At 42.1% G+C, this 24,592-nt stretch overlaps 2 protein-coding genes across 2 annotated transcripts in view; one reads left to right on the plus strand and one right to left on the minus strand.

The window, feature by feature from the left end:
• The window catches only part of T265_06799 (hypothetical protein), a gene marked incomplete at both ends in the record, with an annotated part of 51,580 nt that overhangs the window by 24,460 nt on the left and 2,528 nt on the right, over positions 1-24,592 (minus strand). Inside the window, 3 exons of the mRNA XM_009172164.1 lie at positions 10,641-10,699; positions 11,056-11,527; positions 15,353-15,541. Coding sequence (XP_009170428.1) covers positions 10,641-10,699; positions 11,056-11,527; positions 15,353-15,533 — 712 coding nt within the window. The remainder of the gene's footprint in view (positions 1-10,640; positions 10,700-11,055; positions 11,528-15,352; positions 15,542-24,592) is intronic.
• Positions 1-24,592, plus strand: part of T265_06800 (hypothetical protein) — a gene marked incomplete at both ends in the record, with an annotated part of 64,526 nt that overhangs the window by 19,425 nt on the left and 20,509 nt on the right. The window lies entirely within an intron of this gene.

Here is a 24,592-nt window from a genome sequence, read left to right on the forward strand (position 1 = left end):
ACCTCTAACCATTGACCAACCTGGTGTGAGAGACTCTGTGAGTGTCGCGGGACACTCTCCAGTATAGCTCAACGGATCTCTGATGTGCGCGAATCGTCACAACACCTTAAGGTCCAGTCTGTTCGTGGCAGCCTAATGTAGTTAGACCTAAGTGCATCAATGCCTGTGTAAAAAGACGTCTTCAGCTCGCTGAAAATGGCTCGTGCCTGTCAGCTACGTCTATTATTCCGTTCACCAGTTCTAAAGTGCGTGCGGATCGAAGGCTGCCCATATTGAGAAACAGAATAACCTGAGAAATTGTGGGTATTTTCGTCCATCGGTGTGAGTACTGATCAGCGTCATGATGATCGGCTTTAACTTCTAAGTAATGCCCCTCAAGATCGTTTCATTGGTCTCGCAATAATGTTAGTGGGCTTCGCTAAACTGCCAGACAGACAAATGATTTTGCAAAGAAACTAGTCGGGTCATCAGGATTCAAGCAATTTTTGCCAAGCTGGTCGCTGCTTCCAAAACGAATCTCACTTGGTGCATTGTCCTTAACATATGACAGGTAGTTTGGCCTTCAACCTCAAGGCTTTGTTTAACATGCTTTTACTTGGAGCACAATGCCGAAAAGAAGGTGGTATAAAATCGGCCAAGAAATTGCAAACATTGCTCAGAAAGAAATATATAAGCTATCCACTTGATCTGAAACTTTTCGTCAATTCCAAAGACACTCGGACGTAGAGACCTCTGAGCAGCTGATATTCTGATGGTGATACACTTGCCAGGTGTTTCTCTCAAACACTGCTCATCAACCAACTAGGGATTCAATCATTCACTTACCTAAAACACCCAGCGCCAATCCACTCAGTGCCCAGCTAAATGCTCTGCCTCTTTCAGTGTCGTCGGTGTAGACGGTTGCCAACATTCCCATACCTGTGGTGACATTTAGAAAGGGGATCTTTGAGAACATAGAACTCTATAGCGTGAATTATCACAATATCTGAAGTCTAATGTCACATTCGGGTGGCCCTGTTAGTTTGCAGACAATCGCAAAATTCCATTGACGTGACATAAGCCTTGAAGACTTATAGGGAGAAATTTCATCACACAAAGTGAAAAAAACTACCAACGAACGAAGCAGTAAAGCAAAACACTCTATGATGGGCATGAAGAGCGTTACTTAAGGACATTGTCAAAATTAGATAATGAAGTATGAACTGTGTAAACCATGCCAGTGAACAGCCACAGTATTTGATTATTTGACTATCTGGCGGCCACGTAGTAGCAGAACCTTCGAAACTCGCTAGCTGCTCGTTGCCTACGGATCGTAACGAAGGGCAAGCAGATAACTTCGCCTGTGTTGCATGGTGGAAACCAAAAGCAAAACGGTTATTGAGGACCAAACCGTTTAATATAAAGAAGATGTAAAAACAAACTGCAGGAAACCTGAAGCACCAAAAACCAGTGGCGGTATTCTAAAAACATACAGTGAGTACTATTTTTTTCGTTATTTTTTACTTTGTGTAGCCAAAATGCAAAACCTGAATTTTGATAATAGGATAATATGCTCTTCATGCTTTTATGGGAAGTTATAGGAAGATCGTGTTACTGATCAGCAGTTGCTGTGGGTACAATACTCACCAACAGATCAGTAGTAACACACCACTGCATGTATTCTCACCAGACACCGACAATGGTTCATACCGATTCGTAACAGAATGAAGTGGTAAGAAGATCCGCCCATAGTGCCTTCACCGTGATGAATCGCAAAACGGTGCTTTTGCTCGAAGATACTTGCATTCAGTGTTGATCACACTGATTTGGCCGGTTGGCGCACACTTATTTCTAAGATGCAAATGAGTCCCTGAGTAATACGGACATGAACTGGAAACAACGTACAAGCGGGGGAAGTATAACGAATTCAACAGAGGCGGAATTCACCGCTATTCAACCGTATACTAATCCAAAGTTGAAAAGGAGATGGATCGGGATAAATGTACTTGCGACATCCGGCAGCCGATACATCAATACTGAGGCAGAAAACGTGGTTGTGGCAAACAACTGACGGACCCGTAGGATACAGGAGTATGGTTACAAAAGTTGTCAGCTCCAGTGCGGCATAGATTCGAATACACGGCTACATTGGCAACAAACTACAGTGATTCTGATGGCTGTGGGGGGCAGTTATCACACTGTCGTGGTCTCTGCATGGGAGCCGAGTTAGTAATTGTTCACATTTAAACGAACACACCGAGCAAAGAAAATGGTGTGCAAAGGAACCGGTCGGCGTAAAAGGTTAGCGAGAGCCATTAGGCTACTAAGTGTGAAATAATTGAACAGTTAGAAACAAATAAACGCATCAAACAGGCAGAAGGAAATACAGCAGACGCATACCGCACCGCAGAACGTCACACATCCGAGTGTGACCCACCCCGCGCTCCGTCACGCACAGGCATACCACAGCAATGTCACCGTTGAATTGCTTCCAATCTAATTAATCGTTTCCATTTTTTGTTGCTCGGATGGTGATTTCGAATCCTGTGCTTTCCCAGGAGCCCAGTTCCAGTTCCCAAACTCTCACCCATCTGGCATTTTACTCCAGAGCAGCGATGCTCTCCCATTCTTGAATTAACAGTCGTACTTTAGCAGAGCATCGGCTATGCTGGCCGCACCGAGCCGTCATGGGCTTTCGTGCTGCGACCAGAGCAGCGCTGCTCTCCCATTCTTGAATTAACAGTCGTACTTTAGCAGAGCATCGGCTATGCTGGCCGCACCGAGCCGTCATGGGATTTCGTGCTGCGAGAAATTGATTGGATCCTTTCACTCTGGCTTCCACATTGATCTGTGTGATGCGTTCAGAGATGGAAACAAGTTGACTGCGGATGTCAATTCGTGGGCCATATGACACGGCATTATTGACTGAAACTCGATAAAGCTTGTCTTCGGATGGCGCACCTAGTCCCCGGCCTTCTCATGGGTCCTGTTTTAGATCGTGCTTACTAGCTAGCCTGACGGTCCCAACGCAGGCTTGACCGAGGCAAGGCGGCACAGTTAGGGCTTGTCTTCGGATGGAGCTCCTAGTCCCCGGTCTTCTCGTGGGTCCTGTTTCAGATCGCGCTTACCGGCTAACCTGACGATCCCAACGCAGACTTGACCGAGGCAAGGCGGCACAGTTAGGGGGTTAAGGCTGACTCATCATCTTCAGATCCATCGCCCATCTCCACAAATGAACCGAGTTAAAAGCGGCGTGTAACCTAAGTTCAGATTAGGCACCGCTGCCATCCCACCACCATAGGCATGGGGAGAACTCCATGTCATGGTCTGAGTCCCGCGCTGGCGTTCTGGTCAGCGAGGGGCGTCACAATCAGACGCAGCAGGACAGGGACCAACAAGGGATGCGGTGCCCTGTGGACACCACCCTGAACACGTCTTGGTTAGACTGACCTCGAGCACGTGTTGTGTAGACTGACATCGGTCACGTGACTCGTGGCCCACTTGCCAAGTTCCGTCCCATCACAAGGACAATCATAACGAAGGCAGATTTGAATGGTGGTGAACGGGTACGCGTGGAGACGCAAGCAAACATCAAAGCACCCATCGTATAAATCCATCATGTAAGTTCGCGTTCCATGGAAGGAGGGAACAGGAACACAGTTGCCTCGAAAACGAGAAAATAGCTCATTTAGTGATAACCTGAACCGACTATTTTACTCCTCTCAAGAATAAACAGACAACTTGTTGTGTAGGTGCCAATAGGAAGCAGCAGATATATTGTTTACCTTACAATGATATGCTTTGGAATGCAGATCGTTAAGATTAGTCGCGAGACTTTTCTTCAAACTTGAAATCCAGGAAATCGAACTGACAGTAACAATATTCAACATGATGTATGTCCATCACCGTAAAAACCACCCAAACGGAGCATTCCGGAGTTTTGGTTTCTTCTGAGAAAGACCTAACCGTTGACGAACTCTTCAAAGGGCCAAAAAACAATGTTCTTAGACAGTAGCCTGTTGTGGGTTGGATGAAAAAAATGCATTTAGAGAGAGAGAAAACTCACCTGACACACTGGAGCAGGCAGATCCAACACCTTGGAGGGCACGAGCGAAGAATAACACGCCGTAGGATTTCCCGAATGCAAAAACTATTCAGAAAAAGGTAAATTTGCAAGCGTGAATCCGTATAAGTACAGTGTACCTACTTACTACGAGTGGACGTCTAAAGATCGCCCCCAAAGGTTTTCGTTGAACTTAGCTTACATGGATCTGAAAAGATGGTTCCATAAAACTGCAGCGGTAGCAGTTTCGGCTTATTAGGTCTAATATGCAGAAAAAACAGGTTAGCGTATGCCTTTACTCCACCAAGGAATCCGGTACCCGCGCAAAAAAAACAAGTAGAAACCAACAAACGATAAGTAGCTGAGGAGTAAGGATAATTCACCCGATGAGAAGTCGTCATTCGAGTAGCCCGTTAGCACATGAATACTTGTTGTGGATTCCCTGATTGAAGGAAGAATACCGCTGTATCCTGTCTAACTGCGAGTTAATCACACTACTCATCAGCCTGTGGTAGCCAAACAGTTTAATAGCCGTAGGGTCGTTAAGTCAAATTTCCCTTAATATTTATAGGATGCGCAGTTCTGACGATTTCCAACAAGATTTAACCAGCTGCGAAATACTTCTCAGTTGTACAGCATAGACTGCCTTAATTTACAAGACGGAATCTCCATTGACAAAGTTCTTAGCTCAGTATTGGGATAGACCAAACCTTCTATTGATACGTTGTGAAACTTTTCGCGCAATGAGCGGTGGAAAGGGCTTGCACTGACTTATTAGAAGGATTTGGGGTTAAACACGTAATAACAAATTAGAGTGGAGTTACCGTGGGAATTTTCCGAAGTCCTCTGTTTTGGCGCTCATCAGCCGACCCACTGTGCGAAGGTCACTACACTTTCCAGTTGAGCCGATAGTCAAAGTGTCGAAATAGTTTCTTTTTATACAGTTCTACTCGCATAGATGTCGATGAGTACAACACATAATTTTTATATGAAAAAGAGTACTTATTCCACTGATGTCATCTTAAAAACAATTCGCCAATCCACCATTCGCACAAGTGGTTAGAACGCGAATTTACTGACCGGAAGGTTTGTGGTTCGAACCCGGCCTCGGCCTGTCGAATTCTCCTGTCTAGGCTTGGGCAACCTGGCAGTATCCCAGCCCACTTGCAACCTTCGGTTGGCATGGCAGCTAGGCACCGAAAGGGTGTTACAGCTGAAAGATTTTCCTTCATGCACACATAGCCTACATCAATGCGAACAACAAACACCTCATATTATCAGACTGAGCTATTCGGATGTTTCACTTACCCTCTAAAGACGATAAAATCTTTTGTCGTTATCCATTAGAAGATTTACACCTTTAGCACAAGGCCAGTGAGAACAAAGCTTGTTTCTATAAACAAATAACTAATCAAGCAAACGTGAATCTGGCCCAACAATGACGTTAAATTCCGGAGGTATTGTTTTCAATTTACGTAATTAGTTAGAAGCTCAGGTTCCCAAGGCTTGTAAACAAAATTCAGAAACAAAACAAGTTAAAGTCTCATCACAAACTGAACACTGTGGGTAGTAAATGAGAAAACCTAGAAATTTCACATTCCTCAAGTACCGATTTGCCAAAAGGAAGAAAAGTAATGGGTTTTCCCTCTAGTACTTTATTTCATCCATCCTAAACTAATGCCCAATTACTGAAAACTTTCGGCAGTGAAAACCGATCTCTCTGCATCCAACCACAAATCCTGTTTGGGTCTAATTCAGCGGTTTATTAAAACTTAGCAAATCTTCGTTCAACTACCATGGAGAAGACAGGACCCACTACAGATGCATCAAATACCAAGGGGACTAGTTATCAACGAGTCACAGGTATCTGTCAAAATCCACCACCACTGATGTTACTCAAAACAGGCTTTATGGAATACCGTTTAGTTTTGAGCTTTCTTGAACCAAAAGAAAAGCTTTAGCCTGCTTACTTTTCGCAGTGTTTGCTTCTTCTTTCATGTCCGTATCATCTGAATAGAGGCTTTTCCATTCACACAAGTAGGTTAGTTGGAATTATGGACGGAAACAAAGAATGAGGCACAGCGAGTGTTAAGTGCCTGCATGCAAACAATAAAGTTACGGCTCCCCTATGGTCGTTAATTTTTAGCATCTCAGTAGTGTTGATTGCTCACTTACAGCAACACAGATTAGTACATAAAAGTAACTCCATTTACGGCGCATCGTTTTGGGCTTGTAATGTATCAGAGATTCAGAGAGTCCAAATCATATGATGATGTCGGTCTCCTTTTGAAAGCAATCGATTACTAAGTGCAACTAAACCTTTTTAAAATTAATGAACATTAGCGAAATACACTCATATGCCGGAGACTTATATTGGGACTTGGCTGATGTTAGGATGAGCCCCAAGAAGGGCGAAAGCGGTCGTAGGCTGTCGAAGAATTTTCAGCAACCTTATGAGTAGTATATTACGTCTATTAATGAGCATTCCTTACTTTGGAGATTGTCTCACAATTTTACGGACTACATTCATACCGCCTGCGTGAATATATACACGTATACCTGGCATTTGGCCTATCTGTATAAACGTGATAGACAGCCGTCATATCAGAAAACTACAGATTCTTAAACTTCGGAGCGATCATCAAAAGACGTAGAACTCGAAAAACTGTGTGTAACTATGGTGGCATCAGACTTGTATGTGGGGATGAACCCAAAGTCCCAATCAAAGAGCACCTGTGGTATGGATCATCCAAAATATTTACTAGCATTTCCGTTGGTTTTTTCATCGGTTTGATAGCAGACGTTCGCCTTCAATAGGCCCGCAGGAAGGGTAGGAAACTAATGATTTTTTTAAATATATTCACTCATACATTAACAGACGATCAGGTTAAGGTACCCCCAAAAAACGTCCACTCCAAAGACATTTTCCTTCGCTAAAAAGTAGCTTCAAACTGCTTCAAATCCTTCGTCTCTATTGCTAGCATATCCAGAAGACCGCTAAATATATGTTTTTGAAAACTATCCTCCTAAAATATCATTGATTCACATATGCCGGTGTTTTTTAACCACAGTGAACTAACCGGAAACTCTCTGGGTGATCAACCAAAGAGATTGGGAAAACATTTCACATGAGTAAACAAAACGCCAAACAAATGTAAAAATATTGGAAAACTTGTGACATGATAGCCTGATGATTTGAGTTTGCAGAACGGATCGATAAACTGCTGATGCATTGGGGGAATTAAATTAGATTCACACTTACCCAGTGCTTTAACATTTACACCCAAGTGAAGAAGTAAAGTAATAATTGCAAACTCTCCTTCCTAGGGAGCCAACATTGGAATACTTTCATGTTTTCTGAGCCTCAATGGCTAATTTCCAAATCTCCTAGAGGTAACGAGACGACAGTGTTTCGCCGAATCGTCACTGACCAGCCAGAAGACCGCGGATCACATTGTGTAAAGGACCACTGTCGTAGAAGCAGTCGCCGAGTGATCGCATGTAGCCGACTTATCGAAAGCAAAGCGTGCCTGCGGGATGTTGACCTCCGAAAATTTCTAGTAGGAAAATCTCTTCTCCTAACTATGTGCCTTTATCCATAATCACATCTAAGTAGTACGTGAGTACGTATTAAAGTTTACAAAACCCCTTGCGATCACAGTAAATTCAGTGCAACAGGTCTACCGGTAAGCTTGGTGCTGATTTAAGGCCTTCCAAAGTAGTTTGACTATCCTGTCAATGGTAACCGCGCCTTCTTGATTCGCAGGTCTCAAGCAACAAAGAACGATGATCAGCGTAACACGGTAAAAAAAATGCGTGTTCGAAATTTGATAACTACAAATGAATACCTTTAACAATTTCATTGGAATGCTACTTCTGATTGGATAATGCTTTATTTGGTGGTCCATTCGTGTTAAAAAGTCAACTCTGTCTGTCCAATTTTGGGATATACAGGGGATGGATCATTAACGCAGTTTTGTCAACCTATGTATATGCTGATTTAGATGGGTTGTAGATTTTCGCAAACAGGGAAAGTGTATCATGGATAAGCTGGCCTTAAACGATACATAAAATGAAGTGAGGGATTTATATGACTCAAATGGTTGATTAGGAAGTGTCCTATCTTCAAAACAGCAACAGGGCAGAATCTGATCATTTCAAGGTTATGATGTTGGCTGAAGAAGGTTACGGTTACGGGGATCGTAAACTCCTTCAAACCCAGACATTTGAATGCATGGCACGTATTTGTTGAATTTTCTTTTAGGAAAGAGCGGGAAAGTATGAAAAGGTGAAATGGAATTTCACGGTTCCCCCGGAAAATAAACACTGCATCTACGAATGAATGGCTTCTGCATGCTTGTGAAATGTCTGCGGCGTACGGAATGTTTGCCGCTTGAAGTAAGTGTGCAACGTACTAGAAGGTCTATTTGATTCCAAGGGATATCATGGGGAAGAGGCTTTGTAGCCTCTCGTCCAGGGGGGATTTCTTCGGATCAGGTTTAAAACTGTCCAGAAAAGTCGCCTCATTTCGGAGAGTTTCTCCTTGGAGGGTCTACAATGTTGTTAAATACTCCACAACGTGATTTAGGTGCTAAGCGCTCGAGTAACTTAAATGATAATGATGATTTTTTCATATTATTTAGTGCAGTTTACACCAATAAAAATATAAGGTGACTGCTAAATGGTGTGCTCATGATACAACAAACACTGGTAAGAAATTCGCCCCTAGTTCATTTAGTAAGAACCATATCAGGCGATATAAAGTACAGCGGTTCTCTAGTGAGCTCATCTCAGGAGGATGCAACTTTACCCCACCTAATACCAATGTATTTCTATCCTGTGAGATAAGGCTGGAAACCAATACCTTTTGAGACATTTTCTTCGAATGTCAACAAAGATTCATAAAGAGTATAGATTCATACATTGAATACTGCTGATGACATATTTCGCTTTACGGGTGATGCTGGCCCCAAGTTTAATCATTCTGAAAAGTGACTTAAAGGTTTGGATGCCTTCAGATGCCCGAACACACGTCGGAAATGAGCACGAGACAGGTATGCTGGCTATTGAATTTGTTTATATTCACAACATCTCCCCAAGCAAGAACCCGAATACACACCAGCAGATGTGTTTAAACAACCCACTGCGGTGTCCTAAGAGTCATGTGAACTTGGTTTATTACCGGACATAGCGGAACTGGGTCAACTGTTGTTGACTGTTTCGCAGCGCATCTGGTTAACATACCGTTTTATCAACCCTTTCTCTGGTAACGAGAAACTGATCGCATACAGAGTCCTTTGACAGCAAACAAGAGGAAGAAATCTCATTTTTGCGTACACTTAGGAAATATGATCCACAAATCGAGTACAGCAAGAGAAGCTGAATATGAATAGTGCATTGTATGATAATGCAATAAAATCTGTCTGAAATTTGTGAGCATGGCAACTCAAGTCTGCATTTTGGTAAACAAAACTGGTTAACAGTTTCTCAGAAATATCCATGCAGTAAATATACAGTAGCCGCTCCAAGAGATACCATCGTTAAATCAAGAGGATTTCATTCCGGTCTCATGCAGTAGGGTTTGAAATCCATAATTCTCAAAAGATCGCCTCCTCACAAAGGCCGTTTTCAATGGCCTCGTACATGGGAATGGTGCTTTACCAGCTGTCACAATACAAAGTTTTCCTAATGGACTTTAAGGTGTTTTTATGACACATACGTCTCCTGGTGAAAGCATGAATAGAGCATTGATTGCCATAACTTATTGGTGGTCCCTGACATTATTTTCATCCGTATGACATATAACTACTGCCATCCTCTCTTTTTCGAATGCCATGAACCCTATTGGGAAAGGCAGTAAAGCTAAGGAAATGATGTTTTGTGATTTAATTTAAGCGGTGTTTGCATCTGAGACCACTTCGTTGCACTTTATGACTTTATGAAGACCGTTGGAAAAGACCGACCAGAAAAATCTATTTTTTAAGGTCTGCGTTCTAGACAGGCAAAGCTGTACACTTTTCTCTCAGGAGATTTTTTCAAACAGCCTCCGCTGCAAGTTAGACTGTTCTGAGTGGGTCTCTTATGCCAAGGTGGCGCTTTTGGATTCTTTTGAAAGTAGCCGCTCACGAACTAGACAGATATAGATATCACTATTTTAAACTTCTTGCACCATGAAAACTTAAAGTAGAAAACTGCATAACGAACCCTCCTAAATGAACATTCGCTAACGAATACAGATAAATGTTTCGGATGTCGCATTGTGCTACACTACTTCAAAGACGCTAACTAAATCCTAGCAAAAGACTTTGATACCTCGTTTTCAGTCGTCCTTGGAGCGCACCATGATTCCAGCTGTCTGATGGACCATGCGCATAAATGGAGCTCTGATCATCAAAAGCCGGTGTTAATATGTAGAAATTAGGTAACGACTAAACACAGTTACATATGGAAAATTCGTCTGAGTGCAGTGATGATGGTGTTTAAACCATCTGACGTTTTTTAGAGGTGTCGGTGCAAACAGAATTATCGAGTTTGGAAAAATAATTAAATGTTTATCGCATTATCAGATCTTTGTAAATTAAGGGGAATTATTACTTACCAACGGTGGAAACGAACATTATCAGGAATCCCGTAAACATTGGTATGCTGTAACCAATCCTGGAAGAGAAGCGATTCATAAGCGTAAGGAGAAGCTGAAGCGAATAGGATAAACTTACACGTAGTTGAGCAAAGTACTCATTATTTGTTAGCCTTTGAAACTTCTTATGAGATATTACTGTGTGTCACACAAGGCCATTCCCTCCCCCTTCCAGTTTATACATGAACGTTCAGTAAAAGTTGCCAACCACATTTTTCATTTAAAAAGGCAGAATATTTTCACATGGGACTGAAAATGACCCGAGCACATTAACAGCCCTGTAAGACTGACATTTTGCCCTCAGTCACAAGGAACTTCTTGATGAGGATTACTAGCTCCAACATTTATATTTTATATGAATGTGGATATATCTTACCTGTTGGTCAATGGCCCAACCAAGGGATTCACCATCAGCTGCACTACAGACTTTGAGGCGAACATCACTCCGATTTGAATATGTTCATTGCCAGCCGTTTCACGGCGCAACCGGTGGATGCTCTGATTCACACTTTCCTTACAGTATTCCACTTGTTCGGAAATTCGTCCAGGCCGTGTAGCATTTCTTTCGCCATTGGGACCATCGTTTTGTGAGGATAGTCCGTATATATTGAAGTAGGCGTCTCGGTGAAAAATTTCCTTTTCAAATAATTGCTCCAAATAGACTGACAAATGCTGATGTGGCGAATGTCCTCTGGACGCGTAAATTGGCACGCGCCTTAGGGTGCTTTCAGGTTCGGGTTCATGTAAAAACTCCAGGCAACTGTCATTTATGTCACTCAACACTTTGGCAATCACAGCTGATTTGTTTTTCACTCTCTGATCAATGAGGAAATCTGGAATTATGGGTACTGAGGGAAGCAGACGGAAAATGTGTTGTTAAGACAAATATTGGTACTTGCTTAAATGAATAATTTTATGATACATTGATTTGGTACACGAACTTCGGTTCATGTGTCCTTGATGTCTGTGTTTTGGGCTACATGTGGAAAAAGATTCGTTCACGCAAATAAAAAAACGCACATTCGGATTACTCGTGCGCTTGGGCCAACCATGATCAAATCCATTAGAATCGTACTTTATAATTCAAAGTATTTGTGCCGCCTAGTCTACTGTTACATGATATCAGATACAAAATTTTGGTCCATTCTCTTCTAAATGAAAGTATCTACAAAGTTGAGGAGGATATTTGCTAAAGAACCCCCTTCATGAACTCAATTTTTGACAAGCATCTATTATCGCCAGTGATTTTACCGATAATCTAAACTGACAAGTGGTCACAGGAGGGTCTTGAAATTTAGCACATACTTTAGCAAACTTACCATAAGAGTAGTCACTTCAGTTAGAATCGTCTTTATAATTCAAAGTATTTGTGCCGCCTAGTCTACTGTTACATGATATCAGATACAAAATTTTGGTCCATTCTCTTCTAAATGAAAGTATCTACAAAGTTGAGGAGGATATTTGCTAAAGAAACCCCTTCATGAACTCAATTTTTGACAAGCATCTATTATCGCCAGTGATTTTACCGATAATCTAAACTGACAAGTGGTCACAGGAGGGTCTTGAAATTTAGCACATACTTTAGCAAACTTACCATAAGAGTAGTCACTTCAGAGTAGAGTGATCATGACAGATTTCGGAATCTGTCAGTAAATTGAGAAACGGTTTGGACTTGACACCTTGAAAGCTCGTAGCTAATACTCCTATATGAGGATTTTCGAGAGAAATGGATCTAATATTGCTTCCAAAATGACAAAAACTGCAATTTTATGGTTATTGGGAAGCCGAATTTTGCCGGTTTAAACCCTCTGCTTATTCATTGGTTCGCTTTCTTGTCACAAATCGCCGTTTATTATTTCGTTATTGTTTTTAAAGATTTCGCAAAAGCATTTAGACTAGCAGTAAAGTTAATAAAACTTTAAATGTTGAATACACGAATACCACTTACGTTTTGACTCCATCATGCGTTTACAGTAAACCGTATTTTTTATTGATTCGTAAAACGCTTCTCGTTATAACCCACCGGCTACTCGGGATAATGTGACAATTTACACAACCAGCGATTTAACAAACTTGCCTGAATGAGACCAATAACCGATTAAAACAAATGACTAGGTAACCAGCTAGTTCCTGGATGGCTATCCACAACGATTCATTGTGAAAATTTTGCGGTCTGCGAAAATAAAACCTACGAAGCATTCAATGAATAGGATCTGTTCCCAGATTTAAAGTAGATTCACTTAATACCTTGAATACCAGATGGGTAAAGAATATGACCGATCCCACCAATAAAGTCACCAATGTACGCTTGAGTGCGCTAGTTCCTATCCCTGTCATCAGGTCCGGACTGATAGTCAAGCCACCGGAGTCTTCCATCAGCTCTTCCATATGCTCATTTGTATGCTTATATCGAGGATTGCTTGTCGGTTGTACGACGATACTTTTGTCACAACGAATACGGAAGAACAATCCCACCACGTTGAAGCTAAGAACAACAAATATAAAAGACAATCGCGAGAGTGACAACAACAAAAGGAAAGACTACTTTTGGTAACATCCACTATCGGACACCTTTTGACCGATCAAATACAGAAGCCGTACGGCACTCCGTCCAGAAGGAGCTGAAACTATCTTCATGCTTGCATTGGCTAAAATTCAGTCCAACTATACCCACACACAACTTGCAATGGAATAGATTCTTGCGAGCAAAATTACTGAACTCTTTTATCCATTTACATATACATACTTCCGGGTGTACCACAAAACACAAACTACAACTGTACGTTTTCGTATAAATCATTGATGCCTTGACCTAATGATGATGACATTAAAGCTTTTTGGCTATTCTATTCGGTCTAATTATTGATCGTCAGATTCTGTGTTGACAGAACTCATAGTTGTCTGAATGATCTTATTCATATGTTATCAGATGGGAACTGTGCAAAAATCGCACTCATGCTTTCTTGTTTCCGTTGAGACCAATTGTCCACACACATTTTTTCATCCTTACAGAAAGACACTTTGATGAATTGATGTGCTCTCCTAAGGTTCGAGATGATCAGCCGGTAAACCCATTGTACCATCTGCCTGAAAAATTTTAGTCTGATGAGATTTACAACGTATCCATAACGGACGATTTTATCACCTACCTTACATTTATGCCTTATGTCCCAGCTCCTCAGGCTGGACGAGCCTCGTGCGGCTTAGACAGCTGTCTCATTACAGGTCCCTTGAGCAAAGTCTCACTCTCTTCTTCGTTGGTCAGACTCATCAGTCACCATTTTTAAGTAAGGTTTTATTCCTTCACAGTTTATTATCCACTTGTTGTATTATGGACGACTTATTTTTAACATTTGTGTCACCTCGCATGTTGTGACCCCATTTTAATTAATTATCAACTGCAATGGTTTCCGCTGTCTACAGCCAAACTATTGCGCCCAGTGGTAAGTGGACCGGTAGAAAAATGGATGCGTTTCTCTCCTGAGGCTATCGAACCCAATATGAGTCCTCACCAGGTATCCTGAGTTGCTTCGAGTTGGATCATCCGCTTTGGATGACTGCAGCATAGGACACACATGAACAAAATTTGTCAGTTCATTCGCTCATGCAACATCACGAAGTGGTCCGTTCTGGTCTGAGACACATAGTGAAGTGTAGCAGAAAAGAAACTCTGCTTGACTACTCACTCAAATAGACCCCGATTTAGCTTGACACCCTAAAGGACAACAGTTTGCATTACGTCGGTGGGTTCACTGCAAAATCCTTCACACAACATCTGCTTCCTGCTTAACATCCCTGTACTCTCTTCAGTTGCGAACGCATAGCATAAAAGTTATATAAACACAGGGCAGAAACAATGTTGGAGAGACACTGTTTGGTTAACTCCTGTAACGATCAATGCCGAACTGACCATAATTGGGACTGAGTTGATTTGATCAGCAGCATTTGAACAGGGTTCAGAAGGATTTCATCGCCTCCATCCGGTGACTTGTATCCAACACATGTCTGGCTGACCTCGGTTCTGATCACTGACACGATGGCTATCCTGACAACATCTAGACTTCATACTTTGGCATGTATTATACCGCAAGTCTGACCTGCCGATGGAAGCGTCAGTCCGTCAGTCAGACTTTGTAGGGTACATGAGAGAGAGAGAGAGAGATTGGACAGCCTAGACTAACGTTTGGGAGAAGCAAATCCTTTGGTGGTAGATAACGGTCATAGCTGGGCAGTAGTATTAACACGCTTCAAAGCTTGCTTATTTTGTCGGTGAATAGAAGGAATAAGTAGGTCTTTATTGCTGACTGAATGTACCGGGATTAATTGTGTTTTCAACAGATTCGAGGCCTCAGCTTTGTTAAATTCAAGCATGTACGCACGGCAGTTCAGCAAGTTGTGCGGAATAAACTTCATAATTTACCGACGTTTACCCGCCCTGATATGCACCATTTAAAGCGGCTGATGTCTCAGAACGAACACTAGTCTCAGCTCTGAGACTGAAGCGAACAACGCATTAGTAATTATAAAGCCAGTATTAATACACAGGCGAATTAAACAGCTGGTAGATACGCATCCAAGATATTCAGGTGCTAGGAGAAAATGAATAAACTGAAAACATTGGAAACAGCTGATGTAAACATTTGGCTTGGACCATAAACCGTGACGAGACTTACCAACAATTGTTAGCAGCATATTATCCAAGAAAAGAGCAACGAATACGATGAATAGTATCATACGCCTGTCTCCGAAACACCCTCGAACTTTGCCAAAACTTCCTGTGATTTTCTGCATAAGCGCGGCTTTTCTCTCCTGTTTGCTTTCCCACTGATCCATATCTGCGTATCCCATCCGCATGGAGGAGTCTATGCAAGCAAATGGAAGTCATAGTCAGCTATGTTTACGTTGATTCATCATTGTCCAGTAACAACAACAGATGCTGAAATATTACAAGTTATTTACAAGGATAAGAAGTTGCGTTTGTTTGATCGTCAATAGTTGTCACTAAGCAACATCAGATCATACTATCTTTATAGCTTGTCGATCATCGGTGTTTGTCCCTCATGCTGCCGTTCTGGGTTCTGTATTTGAACACCAGAATGTAAAGCAAAATCAGTTACACGAAAAGATGCAACTCCCATTCGATAAAATATTTTATAGCTCCGAGACATCGTAGGCTTGATTAAGGTGGCGCTTGGATAGGATAACCTCAGACGATTCGCCCTTTATCGTAGATTGGCCCTATTTTCAGGATGAAATCTCTGTTGGAAAGGCATCAATACCGTTGTAAGTGACAACTGTCATTCGCTCCTGTATATCCATTGATATGGTGTAAAAACTCGGTTAATGGGGTTTACCCGTCAGCTATCCAGTCTTGTACAAGTAGTTTCGATTAATCATTGCAGCTTTTTCTCATTTCCTCACTTTTTGCGCTGCCAAACAAAACAACAAAACATAGCGCACATTTTTCTGTAAAGCATCACTCATCTGGCAGTCAAATGCAAGTCAACTATCTCCGCCTCAGTTGGGTAAAACGAATGGAAGTACCAGTTGCAGTTTCTGGTTTGGCTCCTGGAGAGCTTGGTGGTCACATGTTTCTGTGTTCTCTAGTTTACTGAAGACTTGTCTACTCCTATCCACTCCGATAAGTTAGCACACGATCTCCAAGCATTCAGTACACAATTATTCAGCATCCTCTCAGGATTCAACAGGCCGTCGTCTCGCTGTACCACAGATATGAGAAGACCCAAACACATTGTAAGAATGTTTAGGTCAAACATGTTTTGGCTAGAGTAGCTTAAATAGAACTATTCCTTCATTCTAACCACTGTACTTTTGACTAGGTGTAACAGTGCCCGTCAACCTTGTAATCTAATCGAAGGCTGAAACTTGCAAGAGGCTGTCGAAGACTTTTCTGCAACACTATAGCTAATGTCTCATATAAAAAACATGTCAAGATTTCCAAGACATCGTGGTAAATGAAGTTTCAAGCGGCCTTTCAGCCAGGCATTCTACTAAAGAATACAATAAACGAAAAATTCAGCTGGGTATCCCACTAACGCCATTGACAACCACTGTTTTTTTTCGATATTTCACAAGAATATATCAGTCACCCTATCCATTCAAAGAGACGAAATGGAACTAACTAGGCGTACGGTCCAACATGTTCTGAGAAAGCTACTTTTTATCCGTGGTACGCCCAGTTTGAATCCTATGCTCGAACTATTGGTCTGAAGGTCTCGGGTTCGAAAATTCCTCGAGTTTCGTCAGATACGCACTAGTGAATAGGTTCACACAAAAAAAGATTTAGGATTAAAGCAGCTGGTAAACTTGACTGGTGGCTTGCGGTTCAAGACAGCTGTTTGGATTGACAACCTCCCCTTCCATCTCACTAGGTAGCTCCCGGCGACCAAGCGGTGCCATGGCATTCAAATGAAAAACACAACAGTCAATGCATCACTGTTACAGTTGCCATATCAGCACAGTCATCTAATTGTTAGAAAGTTCCTTTCATAACTTAAACATAGCAGTAAACATTAGCCATAATTTTGGCGCCGGGAGTTGCGTCTGCATTTTCCAATTCTCCGAAGATAAATAGGTCAACCAATGAGTATGGAACAGCAGAATAGATCGCTGCTCTGTAAGGTAGTGATCCATCGAGAGAAGTATTTGAGCTGATCGTGGTTGGAATGATTCTGATCAACTAGAAGAACAGGTTTCAACACGAGCATGAACTCTGTATAATCGTAAGACAAAACAACGTTGCTAGCAATGTAAGGTAAATCTTCACTCTGATTAGAACCACATACATATCTTGCCTATCGAAACTAAAATACTTATCGCTGAAGATGATTTTGGGCCGTACAAAGGTCTCCCATCGAGACATGACAGAACTGCATGTCAGATGTAACAATTTGATTGCTGGTTGTTTGAAACCTACCATTATCCTTGATTAATTCCATTGTGCGAGCGGTAAATCCTACAAAAGCAGCGTCAATAGCACGTCATTTGATGGATAAATGTATAGTGCATACGGACCGGTATGCAGTGCAATATCACGCACGCAAACTTGAACAGACTCGGATAGGCTCATTAAATTGCCGTGTTCAATGGTGCCTCAAGGATGAGGACGCATCTAATGTGGTACCTTGCAGTCATACAAATCCAAACTCCAACAAATTCGGTGAGGCATTTGAAATACCCTGTTTTTATTGACATTTCCACATCACTTGCGAAACTCCTTTTCTCTTCATCTCAACTCTGAGTTAGCTTAATAAAGTGTGCAGCGATGCCGGCTACAACTGCGAATATTCAGAATACGTCACGTGATCTTTAGCTGGAAATGTGCGGCATGGTCACAAGTATATATTTTTTTTAAAAAGTGTGTGAATTGTCAAGTTTGCTTTACAAACCATGACGAGAATATCGACAGGCTATCCAGAAGAACTCTTGAATACTCGATCCTAGGTCAGTGAAACGTAAATCCTCACCACTGTTAAGTAATCCTTCGATCGAACGTAGAAAATATGTTCTATTGGTTTTTGCGAGGCCAAACAAAACACCCATGTAGACCCTCAACATGCAAACTAGAACGGTAGAGGAAAATAACCTGGGCTGGCACAGTGAACAAAAGATGTAAATACAGCCCATAAATAATTTTTGAAAAATGTGTTCTGTTCCGAACCACACGTCTGCTACCTTTGGTAAACAACAGATAAAAATATCGACTGCGAGGGGATCAGCAAATCTCACCAGACGGACAATATCTTTTGTTTAATCAAAAACCAAGGAATTAAGTTTACACACGATACACCGGAAAGATATGTTGGCTTGGAGGCAGTCACCGGAATTTCGTTATCTGTGTGAATTAGTTGCTGCAAAAATGGATTTAAGACAAAATATTCATTCACCCATGTACGAAAGGTTACGTTTGTTTTAGCCAGTGTTTTCATCACCTGCCTCAGGGTATGTTGAGCAGCACCGAGAAGAACGGTAGGCAACGACGCTACTTGCTACGGGGCGTCTATGCAGGATAGCAGCCGAGACTGCATGCTGTACTGCTAGACGGAATACAACTGGTCACGGTAATATTACTTTGGATAGATGTCTGTTTCTCGATCATCGGTTTCCTACTGGGCTGCTGTTCCCAAAGAAGTTCCAGAACAAAATAAAGAATGAAGAGAGCACACTGGCAACGAGACATTTCTTTGGTGAAGGGACTGATGACACTAGAACATAGGTTCTGATGACCAACAGCTGATTGCACGACGCGCGAAGTTGCATTTGAAGAGAAACGGCTATGTGGACTAACAAAAGGAAATCACGTAAACATTCGATAGAAGACCTACTGTGTCAAGGAGCTACAGCGCTTTCTGGGGATTCCGACAAATGTGTTTTGATTATAACAAACTACCCATTTGGACGGCATTCCATATGATCCATTAGGGATTGGATACACGTCAACCATTTAGAAAGAATGGACGTTACGAGAACTAAAAAAGTGACCGTTGGGAAAGCTTTGCAACGCGAAGAAAACTGTGACTGTTGTGAACTGATCCAACTGTCAGTGTGCAAAAACAGAGACTACGAACCACTCAGTTGTCGCCCAGAATATCATTGCAATATTGTTTTTTATGAAAATTAATTTACTCAGTCTTTAATAGGTTGCTTCTCAACAGAAACTGCTTTTGGGTAATCACTCCAGTTGGCATCCACAAATGATATTTGAAAACCGGCAACCAGTACTGTAACTTTCCCACACTATCGTAGACGCGATCGATCACGTGATGAAATAGAGCATTTGTGCTATGATGACTCTGATTTCTTGACACCACCCTAACCATACAGCTCTCTCCGACTACCTCGGTAGGGATTACATTGCACATTTATGGAAGTTTGGAGAATTCTTCTCAGAAGTATTACAAATTGCAAAGAACATATGAAGTTCAGAAGTGAAAATTCTCCTGCGTCCAACGTGCGCTGGTGGAGTGAAGGTAAGATATTCGCCTCGCATGTCAGATGTCTGGAGTTCAAAACCTAGCACGGTCAAGGATACGTACTACTGATGAGCTCTACTAAGAGCGGAACGCGAGTCCTGTGCTTGCTTCCTATGGTGCGGACAAACAAGAACGAAAACGCCAGGACAGGAGGACAACTATTCAGACGAGTAATGTGAATGCGAACAATACATATCTCGCGAGCCCTCACGACATACGAAGCACCACTTCAATCAGAGTAACTCCCACGAACGGTAATGCAACAATCGTTAAGTCGACACATTCAACAGCTGTGCTGCTGAGGGCTGTGTGCATGGGACTGTGATTTGAACCATCCACACTATCTCACGCAGAAGACAGCGAAGGAAAACAGAATGGGTGTCAGAAGAATTAGAATGAATCTATGAATGATTCTCTGAGAGCCGTACCTTTGTGAGTGCATAACTTTGTATTTTCCCCTTGAAAATGCCACGACAAGAGACCGAAAATCTCAACTGTTCTACTTAAGTGCATGAATTTATCTGAGAGGAAAAGAACAAAGAGGTACTGTGAAATTTGGAACGGCTTGTTTTAAAAGGGGAAAACAAGTGCTACAACTCACAGAAAACCACTTATCGAATATCGTAGCGACTGAATCATGAGGCGGCCTGGTGCAGCACATTCAGTTGCCTCGAAACATCACAAACGAGATGTTCAGCTGGGTTCCAGGAGAGTCTCTCGAGAAACCAAATTAGTCGCCGAGTATATATTCGCTAATTTCGTGAAATTCGGTTTCAAATAGAACATCAGGTTGACGGAAATCCGGGGACTGCGCCTACCTGATGAGCACTAAGAAGGGCGAAACCGGTAGTGGGCTGTCGACGGAGTCTCAGCAAACTATGAGTAGTACATCACAAATATACACTTTTTGTCACAGTTGGGTTCCAGTTTAACAGAACACGTCACAGAGACTGATAGCCGAGGCGGTATAAATCGCTATGCATCCCAGTGTTGACAGAATAGAAGGCGTGGAACTGGCAAGCGTGTGGAAAATGGTTCTGGATCAGTTGAGCTGACACATGTTGGTGTGTGGTCATCAGAAGCAAGGGTAGTCATCATCTGAATACCACTTGACCTCCTCTCCTCCCACCTCAAACTAAACCGTCAGTCTCTCGAAAACCAAATTAGTCGCCGAGTATATATTCGCTAATTTCGTGAAATTCGGTTTCAAATAGAACATCAGGTTGACGGAAATCCGGGGACTGCGCCTACCTGATGAGCACTAAGAAGGGCGAAACCGGTAGTGGGCTGTCGACGGAGTCTCAGCAAACTATGAGTAGTACATCACAAATATACACTTTTTATCACAGTTGGGTTCCAGTTTAACAGAACACGTCACAGAGACTGATAGCCGAGGCGGTATAAATCGCTATGCATCCCAGTGTTGACAGAATAGAAGGCGTGGAACTGGCAAGCGTGTGGAAAATGGTTCTGGATCAGTTGAGCTGACACATGTTGGTGTGTGGTCATCAGAAGCAAGGGTAGTCATCATCTGAATACCACTTGACCTCCTCTCCTCCCACCTCAAACTAAACCGTCGGAGCACTCATAACCCCACAAAGACCAAGGAAAATCTACCGGTGGCACCCGAGGTGAATCATCATTTGAAGCGCCCTGAAGTGGGAGATTAACGAACCAAACCCAATCAGAATTAATTTGAAACTTCCCAGTCCACCAAAGCAAGATTTTGACAATCACACTGACCAACAGGAGCCCTTAATTGACACTCAACACTGATTTAGTGTGATAACCTGAAGAGGACATACTGATTGGTTCCCAGTCTCGCTTATAACCTGGCCAATTTGGTGACCCGATGAAGCTTTTGTGTCAAAAGCGAAACGTTGCCCAAATGAAAACTACCGATTGTTTATCAAGCTCTTCTGAAAAGATGACTTCTCGATCGGTTCCAAACCTTTTCCAATTGATTTAGAACCAATCATATTTAACCTATTCGTCAGATCAAATCGACACAATGCATTGCAGAGAAGTCGGAATATAATATTTAACCTCGCCGAGTACGACATGAAAACGATAGGGCAGGAGGCATGCGGAGTTTAATGACATTTAAAAACTGTGTTGAAAAGTTACATGGTATTACGGATGTGAGATCATTTATTCAGATCAACTCCGAACACATTTACTTTTTATCAAAAGGTACTGAGATTGTAGGCACTCATTAGGCTTTTGTTTTCTTTTTATAGCCGTCTGTGAAGTAACTAGTCCATTAGTCTAAAAACAAGTTTCATATATGCACCGCCATTGCCTGGTTACATTTTGGAATGATTCAGCTGATGCTTTCTTATCTGTTTTGGACAAAGTGTTGGTCTTATCCAATCAGATTATCGAGCTAGGAAGGTCCTAAATTTTAACACTATCTTAATGGTGTCAACTCAATTCGGTTTTCCCCGGAATGAAGCCTTTCCAAAAGAGGCTACAATGACCGATGACAACATTACGAATGAATAAAGTCCACATCCTCTGGATATACTACCTTTAGAAACCAACGAAAATGGCCAAATTTTGTAACTTTGTATTTCCTGATGCGAGGAAACCCTTCCTCTTTGTCGGTTTTGTACTTCCTTCAGCAGAGTTCTTAATCTGTTCCTTCTTTTTTGGTGAAAGGCACTGATCAACCCTTTCGTCGTGGGTCGTCACAAGAACAACCTCATTCGCACCTCACATAGAGGGTCATGTGGTAGTCATTTTAGGAAAAGACAGCTAGTTTGTTCAAAATAGTTTTAGCATCGTTGTATGAATTACGGGTTAATGTGCAGGTCTAGCGGTCTGTACAAGTCCACATGCTTATATTGGTATACAGCTACACTATGGATAGATGATTTACCAATGCTCAGTTTTCCCCATCGTTAAGTAACTAGAACACACAAATTTCAAAGTTTGCACTGTTCATTTATGAGTAAAGCAGACCGTGAAAATGCTGAGTTCAGCCACAAAATGTCACGACTGAGAAATATGGTCATCCGAACTAGTATCATGCCGTTCGACTTGCATCAGTGGACACCAGCGTGTTTTTGGTACATAGATGATATCAAAGTTTGGCCTACTGCGGACGTCAGGCATACGTCTCACGAATGATGCGGCTGACATTGGGCAATGGCGTGGTGAATTACTTACCAGCTTCAAGCGAATAAGTACAACGCGGAGCGAGCGTTCGCGTAGCTCACTGGGATCGCTCATCCGACCGCCAAGCAGGAAACTGCGACTCACGGTCATCCCTAGATGTATCTCGTTCATTCCGGTGAAGTTGGACTTTGTATTTTCAACAAAAACGCACACCTCAACTAACATGTGAAGTACGATTTATCAACGCTTGTAAGAGGCCGAGAAAAAGTGGGGAATAAACTACATCCTGAATACCATGCGACAAAACTGCGGTGACAGTTACGTAGTAAGTTAATCAGTTAGGATTGTGATAGTAGTAACAATAACCTGTTTATACACTGTTCCAGGCCGGATGAACCCTGATGAGAGTGATCGTTTTTCATACTGCTTTACCAATAACGGAAAAGTTAATGATAGGCATGCCAGACTGTGCGGTAATGCTTGACTGTTGAGAGCTATCATGCATTTAAGATAAGCTTGATGAACAAAGATAGGAGGGTGCTGCTTGCAACGTACTACCGCCCACCGGCTTTCGTATAGGGTGGGGAATAGCATATTAAAACTTTCGAAATGTCATATTGGGTTCAAAGTATTGGCTAGTTTTGCTCTCACGATCCAGTTCAAGTTAACGATTGGGTTAAGATGCTTTTCCAATTACAGATTTTGTCCTCCGACGTCCACCTATAAGAAATGTGTTGTATGAAATGTTTATCAGCTGCATTCAGAAACCGATGCCCTGCTAGACTTGACCTGTCCCTTTTCATCTGCTAGAAGACTGAAGATGTACAAAACGCTCCTGGTGATGATAACCATTAAAGGAAATTGTTTTTATTTCATTCTTTTGGACCAATGACATTCGAGATGCTCTCTTAATCGAGACCCATTAATACTACTTATAAATGCACTGATGTGTTACAAGCCTTCGTATATACTATTTTTTATAGTATCTTTCGGCTATTGCGATTGCTCTTATAGATTGTTGGTAATGTGAGAGGGTTTGTGAGTTTTGAATCAAGCTGCTGATCAGTCGGTCGTGGCCGAACGGTTGAGTGTTCAAACTGCTAACCAGGAGGTCACGGGTTTGGAACTCTCTGGAATTTCGTAGGTAGCACAGTGTTGATGGTTCCTAATAAAGGTTGGACATCTGCACAGTGCTTCTAGAACTTTCAACATAGACCGGCTTCACTTGCACGGAAAAATCTTCACCAAAGAAACAAGTTCCCCAATTGTTTAAAATCTCCCCTGATAAGAAGTCATATAACATCCCTGAAGAGGGTACCTTCGCAGTTTCACTATTTTTGTAATGTGACTATGTCGTGCTGCAGTCGACCTGCATCACGTCAGTCCGTGTTGCAACATCCGGGTCATTTAAGTGGTGGTGGTTGTAGTAATTTCTTCTCTCTGCCTCAAAAAAGTCAAGTTGTACGTCTTGATGTGGCTAGAAAGTCCCACTTATAGGTTGCGGATACCAATGCTGATGGCGACTATCAAGAGTAACACACCATTCTAACTGAGTGCATTAAAAAGAATTAACCTGAAGGCTGAAGTCTTACTATGTTATCCGATAGGACATCCTTCTCAGATGTAGTAAAAACAGCCAGGCTTTGGCAGAAAGATTTGGGTGCATAGGCTTAGCAGGCCAACGCAGTTGGTTGGGAGAATTCCGGAAAAACTGAACCAATTTTTTAGAAGCTCTGAGAGAATAATCTTCCGGTGTCGAGCATAATGTCGTATCCTATTGATTCTAAAAACAAGACGATA

This window comes from Opisthorchis viverrini, assembly GCF_000715545.1.
Source record: "Opisthorchis viverrini unplaced genomic scaffold opera_v5_147, whole genome shotgun sequence".
Lineage (NCBI taxonomy): Eukaryota > Metazoa > Platyhelminthes > Trematoda > Opisthorchiida > Opisthorchiidae > Opisthorchis > Opisthorchis viverrini.